General features: G+C 37.2%; 1 protein-coding gene across 3 annotated transcripts in view; it reads right to left on the reverse strand.

Annotated features, from left to right (window-relative positions):
* Positions 1-19,396, reverse strand: part of LOC102808121 (adhesion G protein-coupled receptor L2-like) — a 61,072-nt gene extending 41,676 nt beyond the window's left edge. The window contains exons 1-2 of one of the 3 annotated variants that reach the window (XM_085493663.1): positions 19,276-19,396; positions 1,828-1,937 (exon numbers count right to left, since the gene is read on the reverse strand). In XM_085493663.1, the coding sequence (XP_085349789.1) occupies positions 1,828-1,909 (82 nt within the window). In that variant the 5' untranslated portion in view covers positions 1,910-1,937; positions 19,276-19,396. Of the gene's footprint in view, positions 1-1,827; positions 2,008-2,393; positions 2,484-19,275 lie in introns of those variants that run through there. The other 2 variants (XM_085493662.1, XM_078006857.2) reach the window with 2 other exon arrangements.
* Between the last annotated feature and the right edge of the window lie 6,825 nt (positions 19,397-26,221).

Below are 26,221 nucleotides of genomic sequence, written 5' to 3' on the forward strand. Positions count from 1 at the left end.
TCCGGGTGAGTGTATTTTACTACAACTTTTGTAGCTTTTTGTGGTTTTCACAATGCCGGTTCACACTGATATACGTCACGTAACATAAGACATAAGTGTTCAGTAATAAACTACAATTGCAACTCGTCTCTGTTGATGTGTTGATGTCACCTGAACTGAGATGCGGTCGACATCAATAGTGGTTCAATTCTGCCTATTTTCGCTATTCACACGCATTAAATTGCAGATAAATGTGAATGTGTGTCAAATTATTGCAATAGAACATCCGGGAGTCGTTCGGCATTGCTTCTTAAGTACGAATACGTGTCCACATACATTACGCTCGGTACAGTGCGTTTCATTTGCAGTCACGTGTTCGTTATTATTAAGTCGAATACGTGTCTAGAAATTGTACACAATTTCTCTTACGCGTGTCTAGCAACGCCGCTGATTTTTCGAATTGAGTTTTACAGTGAGACGTTTAAATTGTTGCATTCATTCACACAACACAAATATTCAGGCGATTCAAATGAATATATACAGCGCGCCATGGACGCACAGCACAGTGTACTCAAACGTGGACGCCCGTCGAGAAAGAAATTACTAGGACATAAAAACAAGCTGTTCAGTTATACGACATCCAGTATTTCCAATGTAAAGGGATATGGAATAATAGAAGTAATAACTCTTGTGTCAAAGTCTCATAAAACGAGTCGATGTAAATGTTATAACGGTCCACTAGCAATGTGAGAGAAATACTCATATATTTATGACACGAACGTTGACCCTTTTTTCTGCCAGTTGAGACTGCACATATCTCGAGATTCACGGGTAATGAAATACGACGCTCAGTTATGAATGGATATCAAGCAAACAAAATTGTGTTTACGAATCACGTGATTTGAACCACGACGGTGGTTGGTGAACATATCTTGCGTTATTCAGATCACCGCGCAATCACATTGTATAATCAGAGAAAATAAAGGACATTGACATGGCAGTACGATTTCGCGTGACTGAACAAGAGTGTGCGTACTGCTCGCTATACACGTGGCAACGTTCACACATACATTTACGGAATGTTTATATGACAATTTTAACCAGGTACACTTGTTATGATTGTAGTCATAAATTATAAATAAACTATGAAGGTAGGCACAGAGCAACAATTATTTGACCCATCACTATGCATACTGATTGGTTGTGTCGTGGCGTCGCTTGTTTCGCCCTGTTACCGTCTGTTTATGCAGTTGATCGTCTCGTTCTATGTTCGAATGCGGACTTAACGCGCAAAGTGCACTGAGACATACCGCAATGACATCATAATCTGACCCTTGTCTATACATTGACCTTAGCTTTTACAAGAGGGCACATGGTAGCCATCTATAATTGCCCCAATCAAGAGATAATTGCTTAAATCTTGTTGAATCGTGCCCAATCTGATCACAATTAGAACGTCGGAAAAGAACACGCTCGGACTGTGGCATTCCATAATTAATGTAAAGGAGGTATACTCTCCGTAAGTTCCCTCAGCTCTGTCTAAATGAATATGTCGCACATTTAAAGCAGCGCTACAATGAATAACGGCAAAAAAAATGTTGGAAATAGTAATATTTGCTTTGCGGCATGTGTCTTGTACGTCACGGTATAAACAAGATGAACACGAGACGCGATTGACAGTGATATCGCAAGAGTGCGAGATCTGTTTGCATATATTATCTTTTGTCTGAGTAAAGAAACAAAGTTGAATCTAAATATTATAGCCTCTAATTCATTTATGTTTGATTTGCTTTTCAGTATGTACATTTCACGCCAGTGAATGGAATCAGTGTGTACGTTTCAACTTACTTGCATTTATGTGTATGGCCAGTAGACACAATAATACTCCGTTCCACCAAAAACAACACAGACTGTTTCCATGGATACACATTGCATATCTTGGTTCTCACCGCACAAACCTGAAACAAATACGTACTGGATTTAGCTATTTAAGTTCAGTGTTTTCACGTTGACGACCACACCGCAGTGCATACAGTCGCGTTAGCTACTGATTCGAGTACACGTAAATTCATTCCAATGATGTTACTGCATGTGTTTTGATAAACTGCTTGTTTTGGCCAGTTGTATCATACCATCCGATTACCAAATCCATTTCGCGAATCGCTGCTTCCTGGTCACTGTGGTTAGGTCATGTGCCTCTATCAAACTGAACGCAGCCTGCGCACAATGCGGAAGACTATATCTAAACTGATACAAGGTGGCGAATAGAAGATGCAGGGATAGAACGAAGAGCAACTTCGCAGTACACGAGAAAACGTTGCTGTGCAAGTGTGTGATTTGGTAGGGGCACTGATTTGTGTGGGGAGTACAGTCTCAACTGGCTGTCCCAACTGTCACGTCGAATTGGAACTGACCTTCTTGAATGCACAAATAAACGGATACAATTCGGAGAAATCCTCGTGAGAACCCTAGCGACAAAGCTGCGTATATGCATTCCCCCGATTATAAAATCCAATAGGTTAAACGAGGTAGCCAGCACCGTACGGTAGCTCGTACTGACTGACATTGGATCCGAGCCATGCCTACAGGGGCATGACTGAGATAAGCGTATCATTTCAGACACGATAATTGATTGGAGGGCAAATATTCTTCGGTAGTCGGTTTTACGATATTGTTTGTATTATAGGAGCATTACCCGTTAAGCTGATATTATTTCTAGAATTTGCGTTTCAACGGCGTCACTGAATTCTTCAGTTAAAATTACGTTTTGTTTTTAGAACAGATAAAGTCGTGGCGGTTTTATTATAGAATTAAGTTATTGACTTAAGATAACGTGTACCTTTTAAATCCATTCGATAATAGTTGAAATCGATATATTTCTAAAAATGTTTCCCCTGGAAACAGCCTTGCAATTGTAACTTATATAACTCGATTGTAAAATCAGTTATATTCGCAGTAAATGAATACATCTACTCATATAACCTACACATGATATTTTTTTCACCCGTAATTTTTTTTTCAACATTCACTCATTTCCGTTGAGTCTCTTTCAATTTCCCAATCATTTTACGTAATTGCATTCAACCACCCAATTCTCTTATACTTCGGAACTAATGTTTACCACCACGCTGTAGTTGGTCTAATTTGTAGCTTTTATTCAATTGTACTCAGTCGAAATATTTTCTATTCGATTTGCATCAAATTCGTTCCACATCTTAGAATTTAATACCGCCTTTTTCAATGCTGAATTATCGCTTGCCTCGAATATTACGTTTCAAACGCCGGTGGATACGCAGAGTTTATTGCGTTGGCGTCTTCGCCATACTACGCGATTGCTTCATTCTGTGTGCTGAACGGGACTGTGGCTATATGCGCATGCCCGTCACAAAAAAATGCTGCATCACGTGATATGTTGACCGAGTACGTATTTCTGGTCGTATAACTGTCATCCTCGTTCGCAGTTGGTTGAAATAGAACCATCTAGTAAATATCCCATTGTGCAACACCATGAAAGCAACTGTTCAATGAACTGAGGAATTGTGAATAAAATTGAGTCGCGGTTTAATGCCAATGTTAAGTGTTCACGCAGGTGTTCGCCGCGAGCAGTCTTCGAATATGTCAGCTGACGTAATTAACAAGATTATCACGTGTACAACCCGGCAATGGTCTCTATTAGGGAGAATACACTTTATCTAGTTCTATTCAGTGCACCAGTACTGTCCTTCCACTGCTATCAAGTTAACGTTATTTTACGTATTATCACAAAAATCCGGACTTACTCATTTGCGCTAAACCTTCCATTGAATGCAATGGTAAACTAGTATCACCCTGAAAACTCACTAAATTATAAGTGTCTTTTTTTATTAAATCCCATGTGACCGAGCAAAATTTTGACATGTTAAAAATATTCTCACCTTTCAAGTTGAAAACCGGTGTAAAAATAAATTTTTTGACCATTTTCCACAATATTCCGGACTTGCATCTCAAAAAATCATCCGATGACCTATTTTTTTTCATTTCCAGTATTCTGATGGTATGAACTCATGATACTCATGACGAACATTACATATAATCTTCAATCTTAAAGAGCGGCAGTCGTCGCGCCGCGTCCTGTTCGATATGGGACTCATAGCGACGTATACAACGCGTGTAAAATACATTGTTTATTGACATGAAATCGAACACGCGCTGCGCGACGACCACCGCGCTTTAAACCTAGTGTGTACAGTTATATGCTGTTAAGCGCGTCTCCGATTACGTATGCGTCGCCAGGTATAGAGGAGGTAAGAATTTGACGGAACAAACCCCATTTTCCATATTTACACATTTCAATTTATAGTCATGTTATGAGGTGTACATGGGACAGGTATTGAAGCTGTTGGGAGTACCACTACTGCTTAACTTAGGTTTTGTGATGACGCTATGTACATCGTGATCCGCACTCATCGGGGTACGACGATGTTTCTAATAATCTAGCAATGACTCCGGCGTTTGTGGTTATCGATCTAGTATGTATCCATTTGTTGAACACCCGGGGTAGTATTCAAGAATGCAAGCAAGTGGCACTGATGTGAATCCAGGGAATATGCGAATTGTGAAATTAAACCGAACGTAAACTATGTTTCCAACTATAACGAATATACCAGTTTGACAATGACGGAAGATGAGCGCGTTCAATACATCATCGGAAGATTTATGAAACTGCTTGCGTGTAACAAAACAAAATGTTTACTCGCCGCCATATACTAATTTCGAAATGTAATGCTGATATCTCCTACTGTAGTCACGTGACGTATTAAAGAAAAAACATAGGAAATCGAGTTACATAAGCAACCACGTTCCTTCTTATGACGTCACGGTTGCTAAGTGAAGTATATTGATAACAATCTAACCGAACAACATATGTCTTTTTAAAATTGTCTTTGCATGTACTTATGTGTGCTGATAGATACGCCACGTCATATAGTATTGTGAAATATAAAAAGAAATGTTGTATAATAAATCTCGATGACGCAAACTGTCGACTGGAACACGTGGCCCTGTTTAATAATCACGGGTCAGATTTGATCGCAAAATCTCGTCTGACTTAATTAGTGCATTATATTATTTCTTCACATTCGTAATTACATTTTCCTGTAAAATGGGATGATACTAAATTCAGTCTTTAACCACAACTAGATGAAGACATCTATGGTTCTGTGACGTCAGGGCGACGTAGATGGAAGTATGGAAAATCTTAATGGGCAAATGGCTGTAAAGCGTTCGTTATTATTTGGTAAATTGGTAAAAAAAAACATTAGTTTGATCATGGAGGTAATTACCTCCATGGTTTGATAGTCGGACGACTATAGATCAAAGAGTTTACGTCACAGACTTGTTTCGGCATTAGAGGGCGTGACCTATTATGACGATGTATTGCACCAGACGTTTTATATTGCAATACAAGTATTCTAGTTGAATAAAAAAAATGTTTATTGTATGCCAAGTGTGCATACTGGGAGACATATTATCGGATATAGAATGAAGAACAATTTTGCTAAAAAATTGCGATATTGGAAGAATATTACGTATCATTTACTCATTTTAGCGAAGGAATACCAACGCAGTTATAATGTGACAATGCATTATATATCAAATGCAAATACTCCCCATCCAACATCATCACCGAATTCCACCCACTTCCTACCAACCCATATGATCCACACACTTTGTCACGGGACTGCTAAGTAACTACCCAGTAGAATACTATATATATATTATTACTTGTCCAGCCACGAAATACCTATCATTTGAGCCCTCTTCACAACACTCCATTCACCCTACTGAGTCTAAAATTTAGATTATCCACCACGTTGTACGCCCTTTACCATCGGAGTTCATCTCTGGCACCCACTCCCAACCAACTCATCATCTGAACCACCTATCGGACAATTCGACCATCCTTCCAAGTCTACTCATTCCAGCCCATACCAGTTATCATCTTCAAACAGAGCTTACTTCATTCTTCCATAATATCACCCATCTAACACCACGCCCACAATCTATAATTAATCTATCCATTAAGACCTTCCATATCAATATTCTCCCCTGCCAACATATTTAGAATCCAGTCAGGCCCACTTTCACCCTTCCACCCAATTCCTTTAAATCCACTCAAACACAACGCATTGTCACTATCTGATCCTATCCTATTTAAACCCACTATTCACATCATCTCCCGTTTATAACTATGCCCCCCCCGTTCGCATCACCACACAACCCTGTCCAAATCGTCTTTTGCAGATAATAAAAAGTGTTTCTTCATTTTTTTAAGGTGGATGAAAAGTAGTTCCCTCGCTTCACACAATCGTGTTTACCCTATTGTAAGGCGGATGAAAAGTAGTTCCCGTGCCGCACACAATCATGTTCACCCTATTTTAAGGCGGATTAAAAGTAGTTCCCTCGCTTCACACAATCATGTTTACCCTAATGATTGCATCTCCAAATACTTAGCGATTAAATGCAGATGTCGTGACGCATAATTCTACGCTACCCGCGGAGCATAAAACAGTAAAAAACATTGTACCGACTCATGAAATTGGAATATATGCAAAGACTCGCGGGAGTCGTGTGTGCAAATAAAAAGCCTAGCGGGCGGATGTACATGAATTGTATATAAGGGACTGACCATTAAAAACTCTGGGTGGTGAGATGGTATAAAAACTGTTAATTACCATGGTGAATAATTGATTATGATCTAGGTGGTGGATGATTTTTTGCTCTTCTCTTTATAATAATATGTATAAAAAATGTGCAGATTAATTGTCCCAAATCCAACACCCTGAGTTTATAATGGTACATCCCTAAACATATTTTTAAATCAGTTAAATTTGTTTGCTTACACATGTTAGTTTCATTTTTAAACTACGATGTTTTATGACAAATATTCAGTACAGAACGCCATGGAAATTGAGTCATGTTTTGAATTCAGTTAGCATATAGCTCTAAGGAGAGTATACGCGCACCAAATCCCCCGGGAGTATGGTTCACATTGTAAGGAAATATATACATGCAATTCCCCCTTAAAAATAGTGCATGTCTTGTCCCATCGCTCCACCGCAATTGAGTTATGTCCCCTGGCAGTCTGCTCCAGCTACTCGTCCTTATCGATGCACCACACACAGTCTTGTCTCGTATACTGTTACGCGGTTATTGATTTGAATATTACGCCAGTTCTCTGCATGCTACAATGCGCTGGATTAACTGATCAACTTCGACAAGGCTAGTATAATCTCAAGGTGAGAGGTCAACAATTCTGTCATCATGGCTAATGCAACTTGACATTTTTAGAATTTTGTTTTGCTGCATAATTGTCAAATAAAGCCGGCGTGACGAGATATCGTAATAATAACAACATCATGAAGTTAAATCTGTAAGTGTCTTCACTTACTATTTATAGACGATTACCGTATCCACCGAAGACAGTGAAATAGTCGGTTAATGTATAATGGATGGATGGCTGCTGTATTTTCACAATGGATACATGCGTTCTCCACGTATAAACTCGCTCATATACGGAGAGTGTCCTCAGCTGTACAAAGAACCGGTGAGAAATGAACACACATGGCAACGGATCTGCATAATATAGACTTTCTTTGCACACACTGATATCACCGGTACACTAATATATGGTCAACACTCAGTCACGTTAGTAATGCAAACCAAATATTTCCAGGCTGGGTCCACCTATGCAAAGCGTTTCAAATTCAAATCGAGTGCCACCCCGCACAACCACCTACCGGGGGTACTATGTGAATTTCAACTCACGCCATGACGGATATCAATTTCCTTGTTCATGAATTAACAGTGAATTTCCCGACGTTATTCACAGGCAGGAAGCTAATAAAAAATTAATTTAAACTGCGACAGTTAGCTGGATTGCAACGGAAATTTAAAGTGTAATCGCCCTTCACAATTCGCCAATGCAATGAGTATGGATATTGTAACTCTAGATTGTCAGTTTAAACAATAAGCAATAAGCTCTTTTGAAGAAAAAACATCACGGGTTAGATTTTATCTTCCATTCAAGCATTTTCAATCACCCGTTAGCCTCGAGGCAAATCTACTTTTATTTCAATTAAATATTCGGCAACGTAGATGTTTTCATTGCATCGAGCACGATCGAACCATTTCCACCAATCCCTCGATATTCTGCATTTACAGAAGTGGAATTCTGGTCCGTGTCTAATATATATATATATATATAACTGAGTCCCCGCAGGCAGCAATTAGGTAAAAAACCAAGGGACAAGAACGCATACATTCGTACATTATCACAGATATATGATGTTAGGTTTGTGCGTTTACAAAGGATCGGATACGTGCGGGACTTATCTCATTTTTATCCATGGCATTCTAATTTCGTAACGTGCTGAACGATCATTGCCTGCAATGGTAATTATTTACGGGGCGTTAACGAGATGGCACATTTATTCAGAAGACAATCGACACTAGTAATGTCTAACCAGTTATACTTCATAAGAAACATTTAATTCGGTGACAGAGCGAAAAATTAAGTTGATATCAACCTTCCAAACAAACACAGGTATGGAAGAGGGGCATAATAAGTGAAGCAATTTGGCAGGTGTGCAGCAGGGTAAGGAGTTTCAATTACGAGATTAAGGGGCTTTCTACCATTCATAGCGTGCACTTGCATTGCATACAGATGCCGATTCCCTTGGCTAACACTCGCTGTCGGTATAAACGCTTTCTTTCACATTAAGTGTGGAGATTTAAATTGAATAATTCATTTGTCACTGTGACGTTTTTTTTTTCTTCCATAAACTGTACACACATAATGTGGAGCTTCCAACTGTGTCCACTCATCGCGTATACGTCATATATAGGTTGAACTCGTCCAGGGATTAAACGTAACAATTGCGTAAAGTGGGTACACACGTGATGAATAACCATTAACGAACTCGCGCTTGCTCGATGGGAAGCTACAGTTATTTCGTTAAATTTGCGGCTAATTGATTCCTATGCAAAATTTACGTCATTGTGCACGAGACGGACAGTTCGACAAATCAAAAGAGTTGGTCTTTCTCCTAGAATTTCCTTCACTGTCTGCCTGAATGAGTGTTTCCGCTCGGTTTACAAAGTTGCGTAATTTGTAGCTGCACATTCGACGCGTTGCCGATGTTATCACGTGTCAGTATTCAGAATAATATCACCAACTTAAGGTGCCAACAGCATTGATTACAAAATGTAAACTTATTGGGATTTTGATTATCACATTTCAATTTGTTGAATGTAATATTATGGTTGTAATAATTTTAATGAGATGTAACAAGTTGAGATGTTTCAAGTTGATTTTTTTTAAATCATATGGTCACGTGTTCTGTTATTCGAGTGAGGTATATGAATGTCTAATTTTTATATGCACACATCATTCATTGCAAGATTATTTAGTATCATTTGAACGGCGTAATTTAGAAGATATTTGTCACAACATCACCGTACTACTTACTATATGTGCAATATGAGACACGCACGCTACTGAACACAAAAGCTACACAGTGATCTCGTCGAAAGCGAGAGAGCAATGAGACTTGTTTCACGCGTCCACAGCTCCTCGGATCTACGTAACCATGATTTTCTCGCTGGTAACGAGATCTCATTTATGTCTAAGGAGTATTCAAGTTAAGGAAATGTTATTGTGATATACTATACCCTGTTACTTTTATTTGTGTTGAGCCCAATGTCACTTGACGCGGAGCCTTGAATACCGAGCAAGTTACGTAACCTATAAGAGCGCGGGTTTCTGTGACTAGGCACGGCATATAATACAACACAACCTTTTGTAATGGGAAAATATTATCACTCTGAACGCTCACTAAATTAAATATACGTTATTCGTGTCAATAATTTATATACGACATTTTCGGTTCGTGACACCGACAAAAATGTTCATGAATAAAAAACCATGGAAACCAATGCAGAAATAATACTAATTTATGTATATTCTATGACAATTCGAATTTCGGTGACTCTGGTTGTGCTATACTCGTCAATTCAGTCCGGACTTATTTTACTGCAAACATAATTATTCAGTCACAGTGCTTGTTTGTTTGCTCCTCGTACATATATGAATAGTTACGTCATTTCAATCCGTTGTCCCTGTCTGGACACACGTATATATCAACGATTGATTCATGGGTAAATGCGCAGGTATATGCGCAGTATACACAGTTGCGAACCTCCTTACCAGTTATAACTAACTAAGAGGGCACACAGCAAATTAAACGAAATATCTTCGTTGTCATTTGCATCAACAATTTATTTTATTTTCAAATACCGAACAATCCCATAGGCCACACACTTTTGAGCCGTTGATTAATTTCCTGATTGACCCGCTGTCTAACTTTGGCTTGTCATTTCACCGTCCCTTAAGAGTTGTGTATGTATTAAATGCGTTAACACACTGACGTGAGTACGATTATTTATGCGTGTGAGTATGTATATGCAGTATTGCCGTAGTGCCCAGGGAACTGTTAAATCAATTAAAGAAACTGGCGCACGTCTTCGTTTAAGTGGATGTGACATATCAAATGTGCTATTAATGACCTGGTACTAGAAGGTAATTATGTAGTAGATCCAGTCACGCTCAGTGAGCATATCCTGCGATGGGCGAGACAGTGAATTATTTGGTAGTAACTGTGTGCAACCGTTTGTAGAGGTGAGCGAATAACAGAAGTAATCAGATATCGCACTATCTCGTTAACATCACGCGCCACGATGAGCACGTGACAAGCATTCTGAAAATGTAAAGGGAAAAGTGTATAAAGAATTGTTTTGGCCAGATAGTCTCGACATTTCTATGGTATTCATGATATAAACATCACTATAAAAATGCTGCATACTATTAACATTTTCACCACAAGTTCCCTCTTTTTATTACAAATTCACAAAATAGTCCCGTTTATAGTCTGCACTTCCTTCAGAAGATTGGAACAAAAATAACCCTTTTTTTTTTAGTAGAAACTGAAAATTTACTCAAATTTTGTCTGTTTGGTTCCAAAATTAGGGCTCATTTCTAAAAATATTGAAGAATACAAGAAAAAAGTGGGCGAGAAAGTCTGGTGAAGAAAAGCTTTAATTTGAATTTGAGTCGATTTCCAGATGGTAACTCAACATACTTGTTGTGTTTTAACTACAGATTTAGTTGGAATGCTACGCCGTTGGTTACTTAAATGGCAATCATCATTCAACAATCCAATTAAACTGCTTATACAGTGCAGGATATGGCGATTAAACATTCATGCCAGATTCGCATGCACTGTACTTCCTTATCGTACCAAAGTTTGAAAATTTGCCCTCTTAACGTGACGAATATTCCACCGAGATCAATAATTGCAACATCAAGAAGACAAATCCTGTTTAGCCATCTTGAATTTGGAAGCTTACGTGTCAAATTTGTGCTGTGGTTTGTAAGTGGTTTCCGCGTTAAAGGGCGGCAGTCGTCGCGCCGCGTCCTGTTCGATATGGGACTCATAGCGACGTATACAGCGCGTGTAAAATACATTACAGGAAATTCGAACACGCGCTGCGCGACGACCACCGCCCTTTAAGCAATGCAGCGGGGCGTGCAATAGCCTGCCACTAAATTACCCGTACAACAGTACCGTACAAGAAGAGTGTGCTCTAGTTCACTGCAGAGTAGATGGTAGGTAGATGGTTTTATCACAAGTCAAACGCTCATTACATTACATTACATTACATCGTACTTGTTATGCCTGTTTTGCAATATTTGTGATTTCCTTGAAATACATACTGTTCTGTCAAATCATATTCTTTGTACTAATTAATATTCAAGACATGCGTGATATTATGAGGAATGGGTATTGTAATCTAATGCATAACCATGCATCAATTGCTACATTAATTATTGCGAAGACACGTTCATTAGTCACGCAACATCTCACTTGACAAATAAATCCTGGCACAACAGTGCGTGGGTTGTATTTCTTGAAATACATTTCTCATTTTTTAACTTGTTCGATATCAGACTTCCAATTACGTCACCAAAGTGCAATTATTCATGATAGATTCGGGTATTTAACCCCAATGTGCGCAGTCCACAGCAGTACATTGCGCCTCATCGCCCTAGTTATTCTTGTATTCCTTGCGCGAGTAAGAATCTCTAAAAATTGAATGTAATCTACAAAGCTGATTGTAAAGTTAGTGGGATACTAATGCAGTAAGGTGAGTAGGTATATGCGTCATGCAAGCCTAATACAATCAGTCACTTTCAGACTGTCCTCGACGACAGGGGGGGGGGCAAATAACAGCCACCCGTGCTGTGATCAAGGGGAAACACAAGGCGTATTTGTCACTTCGCATCAGACGCACAGACGGAATGTTGCATGGTATTAATTTAGTGCAACTCGAAGAAAGACGTACCTTCTATTTGTAAAGTGACAGTGAAATGAATTGATATCAGTTCAACGTAGACGTGGATTGAACATTCAATTTATAGTACAAAAAAATATGACAATTTATCAATTGACAGTTCATTGTGCAAAAATCGTTGTTGGATAATATCCATACGGAGAATTGATTCTTTGATTCTCTTGACTTAATGGACTATTAAAATATTGATAACAGAAGTATTCACCTATTCTGCCATTTCAGTATCTGATATTGGTGTATCATCCTATTTCAAGGGTGTAGTGATAATGTATGGTCACAGTGAAAGTACCAGCCGTCGCATTGCTAGGCATTTTATTACCCATAATTCCGTAAAGAATTGTTTATTTACGACTATTATTATATTTGTGATTTTTTTTATCATTATGATACTTATTCACTCCCTAACTGGACACAGAAGCCCAAAGTATTATATAAATTTGCCATTTTCTGGTGTTAGCACCGTCCCTGCAAATGACTATATCTCTTGTGCGCTGTAGACATTGCAGAACATGGCTCGTCCTTTGTGGTGCATTTGCACAACGTTAATTATAGTCGAAATAATGAACTGAGCCAATCACATTGCAGAACAGAACCTGTTTGTTGGCGACCAACTATCTTCTCAGCCATTCAAGTACGCTATACAGACATTGTTTGCAAATGGTCGCCGGGAACACTGTTCCAAATTACATTGATAGGTGTGCCAACAGAACAGTGGCGAAAAACAAGTCGCGAGGAGGTGAGATTTCGGCGGCCATTTGCTAATGAGGTGGATTCAGTAGTTTGTTTTGTTCTCCAAATCCAAATTTCGATGAAGGCAGGAGTTTGACACGTTAAATAAACACCGATAGCAGACAGATGTCTTGCATTCCTTCAAATAATCATATTGAATTAGTGTTGTAAATTTGCGGCGACTGTGACTGTGCATTACTTTCCATTGCCATAGATTGTTTTTCTTGTCAACACTACTTGTAAACATGTATTGTCAAATAACAAATGTTCGGTAAAATGTGTAGTACACATAGGTAACATCTTTACATCGACACACAATTGTTTATGTAAAGTTCTAGGTGGCCGAGGTAGTGGTTCTGTATGCAATAAAGCTCATCAGTACCACACTGGACGTATAGTGACGTAGATGCAACCTAATTTGGAGAGTTGTGTAAATGAACAGCACAGAGATCACACTGCACCAAAACGAATTTGCTGATTGCACAGTCTGAATAGCTGCCCTGCCTGCAGGTATGATAATTCATTTCAGAGATATTTGCGACTTTTCGAAACACAATGATTTTACCTTCATCGTAATGTAAATAAAAGAACATTAACGAAAAATACGGTGGCGTATTTAGCTCCTGGATTGTAACCTAAATGAATTACATACGTAATAGTTTACTGTTATCAAGATCCCACTGTATGTTAGATGTATTTGACAAAAATAAACATCGATAAAGAATACTGTTACAACCTTGGAAACAAACAAATTTAATTTTCAACTTATTTAGATTAGCTAGACCGGGTTGGTCGGTGAAGAAACAATCAATTTAGGCAGATGTAATAAATTGATGACCGTGCATTGAAATAAGCACGGTATGCCAACATTGAATCCAATATGCATCCTAATACAAAGCAAATTGGCAATTCCTGAAACGTGGGAACTATTATACTTGTATTTAATGCTGACTCAGATAGCAAATTCACCCATGATTTGACTCAACCAATCAATACCTTGTGGATTTTGATTAGCAATCGGTTGGACATACAATTTACCCACGGGCGTTGTATGGTTTTTCAATTAGAACAGAATAAAGGAACAGATCCACCGCGAACCGCCCCTGACCTCATTTCAATCTATAAATTAAATTTAATTAATACTGCACGTCATCATGCTTGTGTGAGTACAGATGATTTTGTCATGGATGGTTATCTTTGGTAACTGCAGTATGTGTGAAATAAACTAAAATGTAATTGCTGACAATCCATAGTGATTCAATATTTGACATTATTTTCCTGTCGTATCTGTTTTTACTGAATAAGTCTCAATGATAGTGACTGAAATAGTGACACTGTGACTAAGGGTAGTAAGGGAAGTAAGAGATATACATTTGGAAAATATTTATAGATTTGTTCTAAGTAAATGATGTAATTGTTACGCCATACTGGTATAAAAAAATTGTATTCGAACTTTTTTTACAATAGTGGTCGCTACAGGTATTATATTCAGCTGAATGGGGTAAAACATAACAAAAAATAAAATTCTCCCACACTGAGCTCTAACTTCATAATACATTGAGTTGCAAGTACTTAACTAACACGTGCCAATAATGTTGTTATCAGAAGTTTCGTTTCAGACGGCTGTAGGGTGCAAAGCAATATTTTGATTGCCTCGGCCACAAGGTATTCATAACTCAGGTGGGTTCTGATACTCAGAAATCTAATCAAATGATGTAACAAAGATAAAAGTGCCCTCAGTATGCATATTTTGACTCGGAGCACGTGCCTGGGAGACGTATCAAGGCTTTACAGACGCACAACTAAATGTTGTCTTTCTATCATTACAGAGGGCTGTTTGATTAGATATTGAAACATAATTACCGTTTCGGGATAGAAATATCTGCGTCTATTTAAAAACGATTCTTATCAGAGCCATATCGACATTAGGTATATTGGTACAAATGCAAATTAAATGCAGCAGCAGAAATTAGATACAAGCCCTCAGGAATGCCGTTTGATTTACTGTTTTCGAATGATTATATTCATAATTCTAAATCTAATCAAAATAAAAAGTGTGTGTTTTTTTTTCTAATACATAGTGTGGGTCATATCGTGATTGAAGAAACGAGCTGCAAAATTAAAAAAATACATATAGCTCATGGGATATTACTCGTGTACGTGTGATTGCAAATGAGTGTTTGTTTGTTTGTTGTATTAATACTCCTGTTTCTCGACATCAAAATCACTGCTGTCGGTGTTGTACGTACACAAATTCATAGTACAAAAGTAATGCAACGTCAATTGGTAGAGTTAGTTTACGGAATATCGTGTTGCCATGGCAACGAAATATAGGCGTTTTCTCTCATTCGTTTCCTCTTTTTTTTTTTTTGACAATACAGGGCATAGTAGTAGCAGCTGAGTCTCAAGCTTTTGTTTAGCTGCTAGTTTCAACTGTATGTTTTAGAACTAGTCTCCCAAACCTAGTGCAGGGTATTTGGCAGGCATTTATACTGCTGATTGGGCAGTCAACTCCAAGAATCGATTTCAGAACCTATCTTAGGGACGACGTCAAAAGATCGATGTCGGATAAAAAAAATTATTTCCTTTAGTTTGGGGGTGGGGGGTTTTGACCTCAAAAAGTTTCCATCCTACAAAAACGATTTTATTTTTAATGAAGTCAAAAAAATCTTGGAGTATTTGTAGTTCGTTTTTTTTTCTATCCAATCATGGACAGAAATAACCGAAAAGGGAAAAAAAACAACAGAAAAATGGTTTGGTTTGAGTGTAAATCTGTGCGTCAAATGAGGTGCATTTGTAAAATCTGTTTACACCCACCCGAAAACCAACTGCTATGCAATACTACTGTCCGATTATCAATTTGTATTTAATGGTGAATGTAGTCTGACGCCATGACCAATATTTATCAATTAAGTTTCAGTGGGGGGTAGGGGGTTTAGAAAAAAACTAAAGGAATTAAGTTTTTTATCCGACATCGATCTTTTGACGTCGTCCCTTAGTGTGGTGCAATGTGAACGCACTTAGCACTTTACCATTGTTTTTTTACGTAAATTATCATATAACATACATATTAATATATTAAGCTACTTGCCAAGGACTCTATTTAAAAATTACATTGCTATATAGAGTCGGATATTGGAACATACATTCACGTCGTGGGAAAGACACAACATACACAATTTTGTTGTGAGTCGGTTTTATTCACATTCCGTGATTTATGACTATTATGTTAGTGAGGTGTGAATGAAGTAGATGACATTATATTCGATCGATATATACATCCGTAATCCAAGAACATGATCGCGAAACAATAGACAATTTACAGACAACTGGCAAACAGATTATAGTGCCAACAGATTAAACAAATGTCAACAACAATTAACAATGAATGGTCAAAACGGTGCGAACATATATATGCACTCCGAGGTAAACTGGTGTAAGTGGGATGACAAGCGTTATGAGGTGTTGCAAATGCAAGGCTCGTGGCTTCTCGTTCTCGACTAGTTCCCGACAGCCGTTTGCGAATACGGCCTTGAGAAATTAAACTTATACATTCAGACCTATTAGTCGTATAATAGAGGTTTCAACGGATCAGGCCAGATACATAAATTTTCATCAATGGAATAGGAAGTCCATTCTCGGGAAACGTCGACAGTGTCACTAAAAGCGAAGACTGTCAATGTGTGTTACCAGAATGCTTGCAATGTCCATGCGGTGGCAACACAAGTCTTGTAATTCCAGACTAAGCCAAATATTTGCATAACTTACGTTGAGCTTACATTCCAGTGTTCACATTCAACGAGCGAGGAGATGGAATCACCATAATTTCTACGCAACGCTGACCGCAAGAATGTCGTAGAACTTTAAATTGTACATCCGGGTAAAATAAACTCTGCTGTCACGGTCAAAGACAAACACAGATTCTCTATTTGAATTAATTGTGATTTCATCATCAAACTAGTCTACGTTTAATGATCGACTTCTTGAATGTCGCATCATCGTATACTGATGTGGTTCCCCTAAAAATCAATAGATATATTTGACGAACTGGGCGAATCGATTCTACTTTCATGATAATGGGCTTATTCAATTTTTTTCCCGAAGCTACAAAAGCTGATTGAACAGAATAAGGTCAAACGGTACAAACTTTAATTCGGGAAATATAGAAAGAAATCAATGAACTTTGTTGTCACGTGACAACACGCCATCGACATTTTTCTTCATCACGCATCGTCGAAACGATCTCAGTGGCACTAACAAATGGGTTTTCGTTTGACAGTTTTTTAATTTGTTTCCCTCTAGACGTGTGTTGTTAGAGGACGGCAATAATGTTCTAGATGATGATGTGTCTGCGATGTTCTGAGAGATAGAATGTTGGTTTAACTATCGCTGTCTGAATCTCATCTAGGTCTAATAACGGGAGATGAGTGTACCGGAGTTGCATCTATCGTGTATCTACACTATTAGCAATTGTAGGAAGGATCATTTGATGCATGGTTTGCTAAAGCATCTCAAGCCAACCGTAAAATTCATGGATAACTGAAGTTGATGGCTGTGGCAAGTAAGCGTTCCTATGGCAACATATGATGGAATGGTATTATTGTATTTTCGTAGTCTGCTTAATTTGTTGAATTTAAGGACGGTGTAATAAATAAATAAATAAATAAATAAATAAATAAATAAATAAATAAATAAATAAATAAATAAATAAATAAATAAATAAATAAATAAATAAATAAATAAATAAATAAATAAATAAATAAATAAATTTGACAACTCGATATTATACAGGGGAAGGTAAGTATTACACTTGGGCAAAAAAATATATAATATGACTCGTATGACAAATACTGAATTGTTATTAAATTAAGTTGCACACATTTTAGAATAAAATAATCTCTTCGTATTTTGTAAAAAAAAATCAAAACAGTACATATGTTGAGTAGTTGATAATATAAATTAAGACATTTCTCGATCGCGAGTATCGCATTAATTCGAGTTTATTACAGAAATTATATTTTCAAACATGTTTTCGAAATGCGTTAAAGTGCCTTTTAATGTCAGTGAACGCTCCACGTGGAAGAATTTATAAATCTTAATATCATGGTTATGCGCAGCGACTATATAATATGGAGAAATCAGTTGCAATGAGTCGTTGTTGCATCGTTAGTGTTGAAAGTGAGAGTTACTGAGTCCTAAAAATTGCCGTTGGAATGCAAGTGATTTAATCATGAATATTGCATTTTATGCGCTTGCTGTTATAGGCATGAATTGGAATTTCCGGTCATCGATGATGTGCATTGACTGGTTACCATGGGAATAGACGCTTTTGTAACCTTGAAAGATGCTCCTACTTCATTTCATTGCCAACATTATTAGTTGAGTTAACACTGCATTGTTACAAAATGTGATTCAGATCTTTTAATATAACAAGATAGTGTGATCAGAAAGAGTCCGAATATTATTAGCGCATGCGCGGGGAGCTGCAATAGAAACATTCCGAGCACGGAGTCTAATTCCGTTTTACGGCATCAGCTGTAATTCAGAGACTGGCAGTCTTGTGAAATTCGCCACCTTGCCACGTAAAACTCCTAAATGTATCCAATGAAGGATTCACGTTTCTTGATTGTTGCCGCCGATGACTTGAAAGAGTAAAATTACACCTTCGGATAGACTTTTATAATTAAATCAGATGTACTTGTATTACATGCTATACAATGCTTTTAAGCCGTGTCTATGAATGTCGATAAAATGACAGCGCGTGGCAGAAAAAGATATTTCATCCTGATCAATTATGACATTATAGACTTTCAACATGTCCGTGCCTAGCAATAATTATCTTCTGGGCATGTACTCTTCTTACTCTTATTTGTTGGCTGTGAAATTCAAACAAACTCCTTGCCTAATTGTTTGATGACACAATTCAAATATCATCCTTGGCGACCCTGGGTTGCCTGCCTAGAGGTAGCAAGGAACCATGCTCAGTACAACGCACCACGAGAACGCAGCGAGTTTGTGCCCAATTGTGACACTGTTGCCGTGTGTTGATACAGAAGGTTTGAAAGAAAATGTTACGTAAATCATTCAAATTCAGAGACTATATAAAGAACTACTCACCGCTGCCAGACTGTCTGCCAGGTTGCCTTCATCGAATGAACAGCATTCAGATGAGTGTGCAGTCTCTTGGAGTAACAAGACAACACGCCAAGTCAATAAATAACTTAAAGGTAGAACGTAGGCCCGTTCAGTCGCAACGCAGGTGGATCTCGGCTGAGAGGCAAGGTCTAGTCCTATACCTAAAAACACGGAATACACAATGCAATCATTATTAAGTGGATGGTTGAAACAAGAATGTAATGACTAAAAAAAGAGTTTCTTACTTCGGCTGACTCGATTCGTCTAATTGACCATGGTTGTGTACAAGGGGGTGTGCGATGAGGTGTGTGCAAGCTATATCCGTGTTACAGAAGCAGTATTGATGCAATTAAGGATGGAACCATTATGTTTAGGGGTGGTATATATTGCTACTGCTGCTGAAACCCTAAGTGTATACATGAAATCATATACTTATACTAAATCACAGATTTCAAACAACTTAGCCTAACTATATCAAATCACAGATTTCAATGATCCCGGTCTAACTATACAAAATCATAGACTTCAATCACTCCGATCTAACTATACTAAATCACAGATTTCAAAGACCCTACTCTCACCTTACCAAATCATATATACGTGGACTTTGCTTCAAAACACGAGTACAAATTACATAAGAAAATGTCGTAGAAACAACTTTCAGGGCCTGAACTAACCACCAAACATAAACTCGAATGGCCCTGGCTTAGCCATTTCAAAATCCCTCTACCGATAGGAATCCGAAAAAGTAATTTGACTATATAATAATTCTATATCCTGACCCTTTTAATTATCCTGCCTAGAATATATTGAAACATACTATAGTGACACTAAAATGTATCCAAAAACCATCTGTACAGTTGAATGCTTTTTAATCACCCTGGCCTAACTATTGAAATATACACTTGAAATGGCTCACACTTTACTTAGTTTATATGAAATCAATAACCCAAGCTTAACGATATACGTGAACTTCAGTCGTCCTAGCCCGAAATCCAGCCATTCCGACTACACACACACAAATGGCCTTGTGAATCGCTGTGTAACTACGTTGTCGACACATAATTCTGTTTCATCACTGATTGGCTTTCGCCACGAACTCATCACATTACCACGACAGTACGCATGCGCCCACAACAAAACAGAGCGATCCACTAGTTCATTATTTTTCAAAGTCTTACGATCATAGACGGCATCTAGTCTACAGACACCCTGGCCTACCTATATCTCAACATGGCTTTTAATGACTATTGCCTAATTATATCAAATCTCAGACTATCTACACCAAATCAAAAACTTTAGTGACTGAAGCCTAAGATGATAGATGGACAGCAATCACCCTGGCCTAATATTGAATAATGAAAATATGAAATTGAAATATGAAAAAAAAAAACAGAATAATACACATGTATATATAACATGTTTATTCAACAGAGTAAAATATAATTGAATCATAAAAATAAATCCCAGTGAAAAACAGTACACGATGGAACACCGAAGATTATATTTACGGACTGTTTCACATCAGTCGAGTACAATAATGAGAAAATTACATCCTGACTATTTGAATATCTATCAACAATGATAAATAAATTTTCAAAAGTTAAAAATTAAACATTCATGAATAATAATCACTTATTTATGTAATGCGCGTCCATACACATAGTGCCGATTGGAAGTAAATGTTTACATATAAGTTAAACCCTGGATATTTCAATACGATATATACGATTAATTATTCACGTTCCCGGACCACTCGAATTCTACGATAATACATTGCAACAGATCGTTTTCGATTCATTCTCCTGTACAGTAACGTGTTGCGTTGTTTGAGTTATTGAAAAATACACTCAAATTTGCAAAATGTTGTTTAAAAGTTTTCGTCGGAAAAAAAGTATACAACGTCATACTTTATCAGCGAATTCAGCAAAAGCGTGACTAATACATTGAAATATGAATAACATAACATCACATCAAATCAAATCAAATCAAATCAAATCAAATCAAATCAAATCAAATCGATGTTGACGTTCACAATGAAATCATGGTCATTATTAGCAGGCTTGGCAATGATAAAAATTACACCTGGTAATTCGCAATATTCAATAAATAATAAAACGAGGTCAACATTTAAGTGGGTCCTATCTGGAGGTAAGACCCAACAGCTATCTGTTCCTGGTCAAAATTTTCTTTAATTCCCTGATTTTTCTTTCCATCAAACATCAAAAATGTGGAACTGCGCCTGCGTAAACAAGATATTGTTTTTATAGAGACATTGTTTTTGAAAGTGTTCAACAGTGAGATACGTCATTGAGCATAATCCGTTAAGTAGAATGAACAGCATTTTTATACCTTTTGTTGCAGACCATGTTATAATATTAGGTTCAGTTGTATACCAGAATACAAGCTTGTCGTGGCCCATTAATATTGCTGGAATTTGTGGACCGACTGAAGATTTACCATCAAATTACCGACTTACATGTGGAAGGTTTAATGTCTTGTTTGTATTTGCACAATGTGAAAAAGAGGTTTATTGTCAAAATATATACAGCTTGTATGCGTTTTGAAACTATACAAAATTTGATCTATGCACATCCACTTCGTGTGTTAAAAGAACTTTGCGATGTTCTCATGGAATTGTTATATCTTGGTATCATTCCCAACTGTCACCAAACTGTACGTTTTGACAACTTGTATGCGATTATAAGATTATATTTCAGGTATACTCGAAGTGAATCTCAACACTGTGATTTTTATAAATGCTATAGTTCTGTTAATAATTCTCTGGAAACTGTACAGCGAATCAAAGATTTTCATTATTTATTGTTTATAGTTTCAAATTTGTTTCATTGTTCCTAATGACTTACAGTAATAAAACTGTTTTCCGTTCTGAAAACATTTCCAGATATTATGATTGTGTACATGACAGCTTTCACCACACACAATAAGACAGGATGATATGTACTAGCACGAATATGTGCGAGTATGTTTCATGGATTAATAGGCCACTATTTTGTTTCAATTCCAACTATATTTCTGGATATATGTCACTTGCTGCTTATCATTCATATTTCAATATCCAACAATGTCTCGATTGCGTTTCTGGTAATTCTAACTAACGACTATTTCGCAAAATGTGCCGAGGCAGTTATGGTTCACAACCATCACCAGTTCTCTTGTTTTGTTATTGTTTTTTACCTAAGGGAGAAGCTTATAGAAGCATAAATCGTGTCTTACTAGTTAATGTCTACAGAAATTGAACCAAATTTCAGGGAAGAACTCTTTGATTAGATAAGCGTATAATTGATGAGGTAATGTGCAATTCTAATCTAAGGGTTTGATATATCCCACAAGAACGATGGATATTGTCCACATTGACAGTCACGGCTCTGATAATTTGTGTACACATAACGCACATATACCCGAATTGTCCTAGATCAAAATCTAGTAAGAATATATACATAAATATTATGTATATATGTAAAAATTAAAAATACTGTGTTCCATTGCGTCTGAGAAAATTTGTGTTCAACACAAAACCTAATAAAAATTGGAATACGGAGTACTAGCTGCTTCCGAGGCCAAATAAAGATTGACGCACATTGTGTAATGTGCTACACGTACAATGTTTTTTTTTTTTAAATAGACGTCGTCAACGACACGGGTTTGACCTTCTCTGAAAGAGCGGCTTACATAGGATGTGATGACTCAATTCCCTGGGTGATGAGGACACTAATCTTTAATTGTCTTGACGTAAATGGTTTTACCCGCGCAATAAGAAACTGGTTTTCATGATCTTGTGTGCAGGTGATATGAATGAAAAAAAAACTAAACTTCCGGACGAGAATCTTTTTTTTCCGGGTCAAACTGTAAGAGTTACCCCTGCAAAGATATTCCCGGTTGTCTGTAAAACAATTAACCAGACACAAGTATTTTGTTTAATGGGAGCTGGGCATTATATAGGTGCAGTTGATCAAATTTGGGATTTGCTTAGAAAATTTCAATTCACATAATTGCGTGTAGCGCGAGATCGGTGACGTCGAATTCCATTAATTGGATCTGAGGGAAAAGAAACTAAGGCAGCGCAGGTCATCTGCACAGAGACATGCCTAATCATGTTTGCACGTTATTGAATTATACTACACGCTGAACTATACGAATCGGTCGAGTCTAAAAATTTAAATTTCTGCTTGCAAATACTCCCGGCGACCCCTTTTAGCAGAGGTCGAATTCGGCAATAAAATAATCGTGCAAATAACTTCCTCTCTCTTTTATGTTGCTGGCTGGATATGTACATACGTGAAAGGAATCGGGAAATTAATACTGATCTATTTGTAAAAGTGTGTCAAATATTTGAAAATATTGTGTAGCATTGATCTCATTTATTTATAAGTACGTATCTGTAATTACGTACTCCAGTGTATTGTGTGTGATTTATTCCTGTGTATTTCTGATATCATGATTGTTCGACATTAAGTTACCCGGTTTTGTCTGTATGTTTTATTGCTTGGTTAGTTGGTTGGTTATGAGAATAAATCGTCACAATGAAATTTCAAATTTATTTATTTTGCTCACTCTACGACTAGCACTGCAGTTGACGTGAGACTCACGTGCATAATCTGTGAACTAACAGTAAACTCAGTAGCCAGTATATGGGACATGGACTATCACTGGCGGACATCATATATCTGTGATGCTACAGTTTCTTCAAAATCATATTTGCCTTTTATTTACCACTGAAGAAAAAAAAATCAGCAAACAATGTCATAAGCCCTTAGCGTTCGTGAATGACAAGTGTTACCAGAAACGACCACGTGCACGTCAAGCGTTCTCAGAAACGGATAGCAACCGTACGTGGCGCGCGTGCATGACTAGATTTAAATTAGCACCAGCAAATACAAGAAAAAGCCAGGATATTGTGTCAGTTTATAGAAGTAGTGAATAAAATGTCGGCTTATGCTAATTTAATTTGACATCATTGTATTTCTCGACAGGTGCAGATAAAGATGGGATCAAGTTGGACATTGTTACTTAGTCTAATGGACCAATCATCGATTTGTTTTCAGATTCCATGTTTCACCTTACAGATTGCATATAGGTAATCAGAATTTCTGTTTTCTGAAAAATGCTTTTTTCTTTCGTCCTGTCTTCGATTAAATATCTATTGAAACTGCTTAATATGCGTTACATTTTTAATTCGGATTACTTGTGGGAAGGGCGATTATTATTTTAAATAGATAATGATTGAAGCATAACTGCCATCACACAGTGCGCATGCGTGATCGAATACCGTGTAAACAAAAATCTGTTTTACGCGAGATGTATAGGTGGCATGGAAACCCATTTCAAGCATAACATGTTGCAACAACTGTGGCGCATTAATTGATCGGTTCCGGTTACGTTACTGAAAATAGATTCTCAAAAACTAGTACCTAGGTTGTATAGGGTTCGTGACAGTTGGTGTACTTGTGTATGGGTGCTCGTTGGGATAGTCATGTCTCATTTCATTTTTCAAGTTGTTTTTGTTTTTGTTTTGACAGTGGTTTTGTGGTGGTAAGTGTGTGACAGTATTGTCTATGGCCATGGTTGTATGGCAGGAGTTGTGTGTGTGTGTGGTGGTGGTAATTGGTAGTTGTTTATTGAACTGTGATTGTGGTGAATTGGTACTAGTAGTAGCTTTGTGGTGGTAGCTGCGTGGTACTAGTTGTGCGGGGTGCTTTTTGGCATCAATAGTTGTTGTTTTTCCATAAAGAGGAAACCCGTTATACTAATATAGAAATTTGTAGGTCTTCCCATATATATCCAGGGTAATCCCTAGAAAATTGCATTTTATGATAATTACTCTTTACATCGAAATATGAAATGTGCTGCTTGCAAAGAAAAGTTCAAACAAGGATGTTACTTCTATGGTCGTTAATATGTGTGTGTCGATTATTGAACAATGTAGATATTCTAACCTGAATTGGGAATTAATGCACATTCATCGAATAACTAGAATGGATGTCTCCATTGAAAGCATTAATTAGTTCCATTTGGGGACAGATAAAAAAGACATGTGCCTTTCAAATATGGATGTATCGACAGTAGCTAGTTTTGAGAATATTAATCTGTTTTTGATTACTCAAAGCATACGTCTTTTCACATCGGTACAGAGCGTATCCGCTTACATCAATTGGTGATAAACAATAGCCAGGATTTATGTTAGTATGTGTTCTACAATAATTGTTCAAAGTGTTGACTTGTCATTAACATAATTGCGATAATTTTTACACCAAGCAACAATGAACCATTATTTTTTGTAATATGTTACAATAAAGCTAATTTGTATAATTTACTTTTGCCAAAAAATATGACAGTCGTCTCTATGGCGACGATTAATCTTCGTGTGTTTATGTACATGTTAATTTTAACAGTACAACATTTCGGTCAATGTGATGAGCTTTAAAATAATAATAAAATCAGCAATTAAGTGATTATTTATTCTATGTTTTAATTTATCGTAAAATGCGATAAGATTGTGTTTTGGTGCGTCACTGTGCAGTACATTAGGGTCGAAGTAATATATTATCGATATATCTATACATAAATGGAGTGTGGATTATACCTACAAAGAAGAGATTCAATTAGCTTATTAATACAATCTAGCGCTTTCTACTGTTCCGAATAACCATTTGAAGGCGTGGTCAAGCTGTCTCAGTTTTATTCGTACTGTCACGTTTGCTGTTCGTGATATTTTTCGGTTGTCAGGCTTGTCAAAGACGAGAGAGAAACGAAATACTTCATAAGTGTATCGCTATTTTTAGTTTATTATTCGCTTCTATATATAACATGATTCGCTGTTTTATCGATGAAAGAAAATCCACAAAGCGATCACGCCACTTTCAATTTTAAACTGAGGCGATTGTGTGCCCATATTTTAGTTTTTGTA

This window comes from Saccoglossus kowalevskii, chromosome 19, assembly GCF_978046115.1.
Source record: "Saccoglossus kowalevskii chromosome 19, keSacKowa6.1, whole genome shotgun sequence".
In the NCBI taxonomy this organism is placed as follows: Eukaryota; Metazoa; Hemichordata; class Enteropneusta; family Harrimaniidae; genus Saccoglossus; species Saccoglossus kowalevskii.